Source organism: Mycetomoellerius zeteki, unplaced genomic scaffold (assembly GCF_001594055.1).
Source record: "Mycetomoellerius zeteki isolate Tzet28-1 unplaced genomic scaffold, Tzet1.0 scaffold148, whole genome shotgun sequence".
NCBI lineage: Eukaryota > Metazoa > Arthropoda > Insecta > Hymenoptera > Formicidae > Mycetomoellerius > Mycetomoellerius zeteki.
The window spans coordinates 2423-12174 of record NW_017256425.1 but is presented as its reverse complement, the minus strand read 5'-3'; the positions used below and the strand labels follow the sequence as shown (position 1 = coordinate 12174).

The following is a 9752-nucleotide window of genomic DNA, read 5'->3' as shown; positions in this document are numbered from 1 at the left end:
CTAATCGTATTGAACAATTTTACAATAGTTGCAAAGCTGCTTTCTCTACTGAAGCGTGTTCGGATTCCCATCTGGGTATTCTCCGGGTGTCATGTCATCCTTTTTTAACGTTTGGTAAGTAACAAAGATGGAGTGATTCCTGGGTGACACTCGGGTGGGAATCTGAACATAACCCTAAGCGCAGCCCATGTGACCGCACCCTAAACCATTGCGCAACAGTTGCGTTCTGATGAACGCACCCATTAGCCCGTTACTTTCGTGGTTACCATGGAAATTAAGGCGTAAACAAAATCTATCTATACTCATTATAATATAACACGTGATTCTTGTTGCAACAAACGTTACTCAATTACTAGTGTTATAAAATTACTTATTAATATTATTTGTTTTTACTTGGATTTTAAAGTTAAATTAATTTAAATTTGTATTATTGCTTTATTACGTATTTTACGAAAATTAAGTATTGCACTTTTTTGCTTCTATTAAATATCGTAAAGGTATACAAATAATCTAGTAAAAGTGTCAACAAAAAATTTAATATGAGATTCAAAATATCTGTACAAGAAGATAATGGACATAAAAGATTAATCACTTGTGTTGCATGGAGTTCAACAGAAGAAATTTATTCTTGTGGGTAAGTAGAATTATTAACTTAAGATAACGTGTTAAATTGACAAAATCAATTGCTTCTCTTTACTGCTATTAATAAAGTTGATAATTATTCTATATATTGTTCATATAAAATAAATTCTTTGGCTTTTATTTTTTCGTAAAATTTTACTCGCATGAATAAAAGATAAATTAATATATTATATTTATTTTCTAGGGAAGATCATTTATTAATATGCTGGCATTTAGAAGGCGGAATTGCACATTCCACCATTGTAACAGAATTTTCTAGTGATTTTTATCCTACCGATATGCAATGGCATCCACGTCCTAATCATACCGCTTCTGTTAAAAAATCTTTAGATGTATTATTAATTACTACAGCCGATGGTATGTCATTCAAAAATATTTTCATACTTAATAAAGATATAATTATCTATACAACAGCACACTAATGTTGAATCAACATCTCAGCAACATTGAATTGCAACATTGCGAATGTAGGCATTAACATCGCAAAATGTAAATTCAACGTTGAAAATACATTGCAGAAACGTTCAATGCCCGTTAAATGTATGTCTTACAGACATTGCATTTAAACATTGATTCAACATTGATTCAATGTGTATATAATGTACATTTTATTGATTTCTCGATACAAAGTTTTTTTTCATATATTAATTCAGTATTTTATTGCTAAAGTAAGTATTATTAATTAGTATCACATTTCAGAATACACAATAAAATTACGATAAAAAAATTTCTTCTTGAAATCGGGACTTATTTTCATGGTGTTCTCAAGCAGTCACCCATTCAAAGCTTGTATCCCATCCAACATTAGTTAACCTCTGCCATCAGAAGCAGTTACTTCAATGATCCACGAATACTGAATGTTGATAAATGTATGAGGTCTTTTCCAAAAGTATCTGACCTCTGCGTATATCTTTATCCTTGAACATCCACCCCCCCTCTCTCTCCCCTTCTCTCTCTCTCTCTCTCTCTCTCTCTCTCTCTCTCTCTCTCTCTCTCTCTCGTGGAAAACAAGCATTCAGTATTTACGGGAGACATTGAGGAGTATCCTCAGAACATATATGTTCTAAGGGAGTATCCCACTAAGCGGCATGATCTAACGCTGTTCAGTCGACAATGGTATGCAGCCTATTTTCTATAATAGAGAGAAAGAATACCTAAAGACAAAGATGTACATATAGAGATCGGATACTTTTGGGATAGACCTCGTATAACTGTGACATATCTGATCCATTGATCTTATATTATAAAATATGTTATATATTTTTTAGATAAAAGTTCCGATTAGGGAACCTCCCCCCCAATGACCTTGATCTTGACATATATTGTCAAGGTCATGACCCTGAGTAACCTCCAATAGGTTTTAGCCGTCGCTCGTCCTTCGTTAAAAAGATATTAACAGTTAAAGTTAGTAATTCTTTAACTGCTTTACATAGCTTAGATAACTGACCTTCGACTCTCACCTTCCCTCCCCCCTGCAAAGGGGCGCCCGACTCTCACCTTCGACTCTTATCCCCCCTCACCCCCTGCCAAGGAGTGCTCAACTCTCATCCTCTCCTAACCCCCTACAGAGGGGCGCGCGAATCTCACCTTCGACTCTCACCCCCCCTCACCCCCTGCCAAGGAGTGCTCAACTCTCATCCTCTCCTAACCCCCTACAGAGGGGCGCGCGAATCTCCCCTTCGACTCTCACCCCCCCTCCCCCTGCAAAGGGGCGCACAACTTACACGCTTGTCAAACATTCACACGTACAAGTCTATTTATTCCTCGGTTTATTTTGCTTACATTTAAGCAATGGAAAGGTCACTATTACGATGCCGGTAGAAGTCCCCCCCGTGTGTGTGTGTGTGTGTATGCATATGTGTGTGTATTTTAAAGTACAGAATTTTTGCGATATATAGTAAAACTTTTTTTTGTTAATAACTTTTTAACGAAGGACGAGCGACGGCTAAATTGGAGATTACTCAGGGTCATGACTTTGACAATATATGTCTAGGTCATGGGGGGGGTCCCCTAATCGGAACTTTTACCTATTTTTATATTACCTATTAGTGTGTAACTCGAAATATTATTTTTATCGTAAAATTAGTACCTCGTATTTTTAGAGGTACTACGCGATACAGGGTTAAAAGTGTATATTTATTATTTATTTATTTATTCGAATATTAAATATTACCACAGTATGTCATTGGACATACTACGGTATGCATTAACACAAGTCATATTGCTACTCACTTTCTTTTTAAAAAGTTACATTTTTATAATATTTTCTAGGAAAATACCATTTGATTAATAAAAATGGTCGCATCGAAAAAAGTATTGATGCTCATAAAGGTGCCACTACAATAGGAAGATGGAGTACTGATGGTTCTGCATTATTGACAGGTACATCATTAATCTGTTGTTTAAAACTAAAGATACAGATAATAATTTGTCGGATAAGCGGATACTGGATGATTCATTATTTGCTACCAGATGACTGGATAATCGGACTTTTATCCAGCAATTGCATAAAAATATTGAAAAATTGTAAACCTAATTGTTCTTTGTTGTATAGTAAAAAAGAGAATTTTTTATATAAACCATAAATATGCTATAAAAATCTAATAACCAATATCTATTAAAAGGTTTTTTAATATTTTATTATTGATTTTTAATAAAGTTAATTATTCAAAATAAATTTAATGAATAAGTCATATTCTATAAATTCTATTAAGAATCAACAATATCTGTATTAAATTTATCTAAAGTTGAACGTCTTACGAGTTAATAGTTAGTAAAATTAAGAAGTGATTTAAAAAAATATTCAACAAAATATTTTTAATTTAGTTCTTAGGAGATATAATGATTTTCGATTAACCAAAATATAATGGAGAGTCTGATACTGTAGTGCAGTACTGATCAATTTACAGTTAAGGCGTGAGAAATATTGTAGTTAAAAAAAATGTAAAAAAATTTATTTAAAAAATAAAAAATACAAAAAATAGGGATAGACTCTCACTATCTCCTGGTGGGTTATTCCCGGGTTCGGCAAAAACCAAGATAAGACTTTGAATTTATCAGGTTGCATCCGCCATTTTGATTTCTATAATTCCGACATTGAATTTTCTTTCAGCAATGCGAAAACCTTTTGTCATATGTACTCTATATCTTTAAGACTCAAAAATAGCTCTAATACCGAAGTTTAAATGCAACGAATTAATTATACTGATTATATGATTTATAAATACAATAGGTCGTTTTAAAATTGCATCTTTGTCGATATAAAAAAACACGTGTCTATTTTTGACTACTCTACAAATCTACTGAGTTTCAATAAAATCGGCGAGTAACACAAAGCTAGGATTATTTGTTATAGAGAAAAAAGAAATATTCTAACCAATTGTAAAGAAAATCACGTGAGTGATTAGTTAACACCTATTAAGATTGTTCTGTTATTTATTAAAAATGTGTAGTTCATATTACGTATACTTCAAATTTTCAGTACTTACTCGTAATTCGAATAACGAAATGCAGTCTAAAGTTATTCATCCAAATTGTGGAACACAACTTTTTTACAACTGGCTGGATATTCAAACTATTCTGCCGGATGGTTGAATTGTAAAAAAAGCGGTCAAATAGGCCGGATATCGGTTAATTGTCGGATCCCTATTTAAAATTTCTAGTTTTAAAAAATATAATTTTGGTTATAGCTGGTGAAGACGGATTAATTAAGGTTTGGTCTCGCAGTGGTATGCTTCGATCAACGTTGGTAAAAGCAAGCCTTCCTATATTAACATCAAGCTGGAGTCCTGATTGTTCAACGATACTGTATTCTCAAGGTGGAAATTTGTTTCTTCAGTCATTTAATTCAAATTCAAAACCGTATAAGGTATATTGAACATTTGTTATTTCACTTCACATATACTGTGGCTGTTTTCCAAAATTCACTGTCAACACTGAAAATCTACAGTCTACGTTACATGTACTATAACTATACATTTTCAGCATTGACAGTGAATTTTGGAAGCCAGCCTGTATTTAAGGCATACATTCTCCCTCCCCCTCCTCATCCCCTCTCCCCCTTCCCCCTCTCAAGTGTATTGATATTATAGCATTTTTTGACGAATTAATTAAAAAATAATATAAATAATTTTTTAAATTATAAATATTTTTCTTATGGTATTTTGAAGAAAATAGTTTATTTCTAACGAATAATATAATTTAATTTCAGTGGCACGCACATAATAATCTCATATTAGTTGCTTGCTGGAATTCAACAAATGGACTTATAGTTTCTGGTGGCGAGGACTGTAAATATAAGGTGAGTAAATATTTTTATAAAATTAATAGCAATAGAAAGTTCAATTAGAATTACATTAAATTGGCATAAAAAGAGAGGCACATGAGCTGAAGCTAGGTGTTCGCGTTACCATTAAAATAACCTTATCATGTACTATGTATATATGTACATATATATATAGACTTTTGCAAATAATTGGCTGCAATGAAAGATTTGTATACTTGAGGAGATATTTTTACTTTTTTAAAAAGTTATTTTATAATTAAAAAATAAATACGTTTTTAACACAGGTATGGGACGCTACTGGTCATCAACTATATTGCAGTAATATTGGTGATCACCCTGTAACAGCTATTAGCTGGTGTCATTCTTCTGGCGAGTATTTTGCTGTTGGATCTTTCAATACAATCAAACTTTGTGATAAAAATGGGGTAAGATTAATTTTATAGTATATATGCACACATATATAACTGTTAGGTAACTTTAGAATGTTCATTTGCATTTCTTTTTTGCCTTATTAAGGGAGCATAGGAGTTTTTCGGCTTCAAAAAGTATGCCTATTTCATGATTTTTTTTTCTGAAAAAGAAATATAAGCCAGAAGGATCGAATTTTTTGTAAATGAAAAATACATATTTTTTACTACTAATCACAATTTTTCATTTTGTCATTTTTTATTTTATGACTTTCGCAAAGTTTTAGCAGTCATTGTATAAAATGTACGAAATTATTAAATATGTAGTAGGATATTCATTTCCAATGATCTTGACATATACTGTTGACATCATGACCCTGAGTGACCTTTGCAAGATTTTAACCATCGCTCGTTGTTCGCTAAAATGTCATTAACAAGTAAAGTAAAAAAAGTTAGGATTGCCATCTATCGGCAAAAGTTCGAAACGTGATTCTCGGCTCGGACAGTTGATAATAATGTTAATAGTAATGATGATGACAATGATAACGTTTCTTAAAGTAAAATTTTAAAGGTTTGGACTTTGCGTTGCAATATCTTCGTTCGTAGGGCACGTAGAAAAAAAATAAAAGCATTTTTGTAATACAATTCGAGTGGGAGTTATCGATTGAGCATACCCAGATAGCAAAGCGTGTCTCAGTAAAATCACACAAATCTGTGATTGCTTATGATGTTAGCAACTTGCCATAGATTTGTCTTCAACGATTTTGAATATACCGACATTGTAGCAACATGCAGGCAACAATGTGTATATGTATTGCCAGCAGTTTAACAGCAAGATAGCTGCATCAATGTTATCTTATGTTGTCGACAATATGAAAGCATTGCATGATGCTGCATAGTATTATGGCAACATGATGGCAGTAGTGCGAATTTTGATGATGACGATTTTAAAGTTGTCGGCAAACTGCTGGCAAATTGCTACTCAAAGTTATATCATGAAGGCATCAAGTTGCCAACAAATGAGGACTCAGTTGCTGCAATTCTGGTAGCAACACATGCTTAGCAATGCATACTTAGCAAGCAATATGCCAGCAACAAGATAGACACGTTGCTATCTGGATAAATAGAACTTGATTGATTCAGCCCTTATGAGATCTGATAATCGCATTTTTGGAAAACTCAACGGTTCCCGTAATGTAGCGTCGATCTTGTACGCCATAAAATTTCTCAAAATTGACAGACATGAAAATAAATCACAAGAAAAATAGACGCGTTTGTATTATACATCTCAATAAGGTCTCATACAAATTAGTTTTATACAGCTGCGTTTATGTGGAACACGGATACGTAGAGAAAAATTAGCTTAACAGTTATATAAAGCGATGCTCGAAATTTATTACTCTCATTATGATATGCATTAAATGTTTTTTCGCCGAAGATGATCACATTAAAAATCGTTTGAAAGTATTTATTGTTTGACATTATTGTTTATTAGCGAACAATAGGATAGCGCAGGGCTATTCCGTCAGTTTCAACTTTAAAATAATACGAAAATTTACGATAGTAAACAATACTTCTTTGCAGTGACGTGTTTATAATTACATTATACAATCATGATTGCTTCTTGAGGACATAAGCACAACCTTTAAATAATCAACATGTTCTGTTCAGAAACAGCAACATCGCGAGAAATGGACGTAAAAGCCCCCGCTCTACTCTATCTAACTTAGCTCGAATAGCCCAATATCATTATATATTTGCATTGTTTAATTATTAAAAATTATGATTTTTTACACATTACGAGCCATTAAGGGGATGCTGGAGCGACGGCCGAACTTGATCGATGTCGATAAAACAGATTTTTAATTCCAAATAAAATATTATGTACATCAAGAAAATGTTACGTACATTTCTTGCTCTGCTATATCCTATATATATATATATATATATCACATAAATGCAAGGTTATGTACACTCAAATCGTACTTCTCAAGCCATTTCTCTTGTAAACTTCAAAATCATAATTTGAAGGTCTCATGATCTTATAAATTATTCAAATACGGAAAAGTACTTTTTATTTGGATATATCCTTGCATTTATATATACAGGGTGTTTCATTTTAAGTGATATGGTCGATTATCTCGCGAATCGATAATTTTAATGAAAAATTTTTCGAACGAAAGTTACATGGCTTGAAGGAGGATATATGATGGAAATGTGGACTTGACCTTGAGTGACCTTGTCAAAATCAGGTCAAGATCATTAATGTTTTTTTAAATGGAAACCCCTATTTTTTATTACATATTCTTGTAGCTTATCTCGAGAGCTTTCCAAAACACTATAATAAAGTTACTTTTCGTTAAGTACTTGTTAAGTTATAAGGCAAGACCGATCACTGATCCGGCCGATTAAGGCAAGACCGGAAAGTTGAATCGTTCAATTGGGAAGGATTAAACTCAATTCCGTGCGCGTGAGCGTATGTCAAGCAGTGTGGATAGATCGCGGAGACGCGCGCGCGTAAGAATCCCGCTCACACCCGCATGCGTACATGGATAACGCCATGGTACTGTAACTTTCAAGCTCCATAACTCGGAAAGTACTTAACGAAAAGTAACTTTATTATAGTGTTTTGGAAAGCTCTCGAGATAAGCTATAAGAATATGTAATAAAAAATAGGGGTTTCCATTTAAAAACATTAATGATTTTGACCTGATTTTGACAAGGTCACTCAAGGTCAAGTTCCCACATTTCCATCATGTGTCCCCCTTCAAACCATGCAACTTTCGTTTGAAAAATTTTTCAATAAAATCATCGATTCGCGAGATAATCGACGATACCCAGATAGCAAGTTGCCCGCAGGTTGCTGTCAATTTGCCTGAAATTGCTTTGCTTAAGTCGCTTTCAATATTTAAGAAAGCGGTTTCCGACTTTGTCTATTAGATTGCCGACTTTTATTGCCACTAACTCTTACGAGCAACTTAATGTCAACAGTTGCCCTCTTATAAACCGATCGTATAATAAGTTGTTATAAATCACAGAGCAACATGACGGAAATAATTTCCGCCTAAAATCTTACTCCCGTAAGTTGCCAGTAATCTGACATTTTTAACTGAACGAGCGTTGTTGAGCTTTCCGAATATGAACGAAATATGATCGGAATTCTTGGTAAACGTAACAAGCGTGATTTTAAAGTATCAGGAGATTATTCGGTAAACATTTCAAAAAAAGTAATATGTTTTCATCTTAGAGCCCGCGGCGCTCACTTCAAAAAATTATTTCATTAGAACACAGCCGAAAAATCTTTTAATGCTGCATCTTTTATTCTATTCTACGTCGTTTTTCAAAATCGGGAAATTTAACTCGATGCATCTCTCTGGTGGCGGTACCACATACTGCTCGACAACGCTCCATTTCCATTCGATTGACAGAAATATAGACTCAATATTTTACGAAAACGATTTCCAACAGATTGTAGCAACATTTATGGTAATAAGTTTGTTACAGCATTTCCGCTCGTTTGCGAAAACAACCGTTATCCGCATAATGCTTTTGTAGGTTGCCCTAAACGAAATTATTATTGTCCTAGTGACAGCAACATGATGGCAATTGAAGAGAAACTTATGTTATGTACCTATTTCTTTTCTTATGCCAAGGAACATTTTGTTATCTAGGTATCACTTAAAATGAAACATCCTGTATATATATGAAGGAAGCGAATCTATTCATGGTAACACATGGTAACAGAATGGCTAATACATGGTAACAGAAAATTGTAATTTACAATTTTTGGAAGATTTTCATACCGGTTTGTACTTTTCCAAAGGTATTTGCGTTTTTTATTTTATTCTGGAAAAGGATGTTTTATTCTGTATAAGGAAAACGAAATGGTTTGAGAAATACGAAATAAGAGTTCCGTCGATACTCCAGCATCCTCTTAAGTTATTTAAGAAAATATATTTTTAAAACTTATAATTAAAATGGGTAAATATTCAGAAAAGGGGAACCACCTCCGATGACCTTGACCTTGACATATGTTGTCAAGGTCGTGACCCTGAGTAACCTCCACCATGTTTTAGCCGTCGGTCGTCATTCGTTAAAAAGTTACTAACAGTTAAAGTTAGTAATTATTTCACTGCTTTACATGAAAAGTCAGACAACTCTGGGCAGCGAGAGAAATATCGAGTGAACTGATCAAGGGAATATGACTTCCCACCCTTCCCTCCTACAAAGGGGCGCACGACTCTCCCCCCTCTCACTCCTGCAAAGGGGCGTGCGACTCTCACCTTCGACTCTCACCCCCCTCTCCCCTGCAAAGCGGTGCACGACTCTTACCTTCGACTCTCACCCCCCTCACTCCCTGCAAAGGGGCGTGCGACTTTCACCCCTCTTCTCCCTCTGTAAAGGGGCGAACGACTCTC

The 9752-nt window shown here is 34.1% G+C and overlaps 1 protein-coding gene across 1 annotated transcript in view; it reads left to right on the top strand.

Annotated features, from left to right (window-relative positions):
- The first annotated feature begins 482 nt into the window (after positions 1–482).
- Positions 483–9752, top strand: part of LOC108732187 (intraflagellar transport protein 80 homolog) — a 9765-nt gene continuing 495 nt past the window's right edge. The window contains exons 1-6 of the mRNA XM_018462866.1: positions 483–634; positions 827–999; positions 2914–3024; positions 4332–4510; positions 4853–4942; positions 5212–5352. Coding sequence (XP_018318368.1) covers positions 540–634; positions 827–999; positions 2914–3024; positions 4332–4510; positions 4853–4942; positions 5212–5352 — 789 coding nt within the window. The 5' untranslated portion in view covers positions 483–539. The remainder of the gene's footprint in view (positions 635–826; positions 1000–2913; positions 3025–4331; positions 4511–4852; positions 4943–5211; positions 5353–9752) is intronic.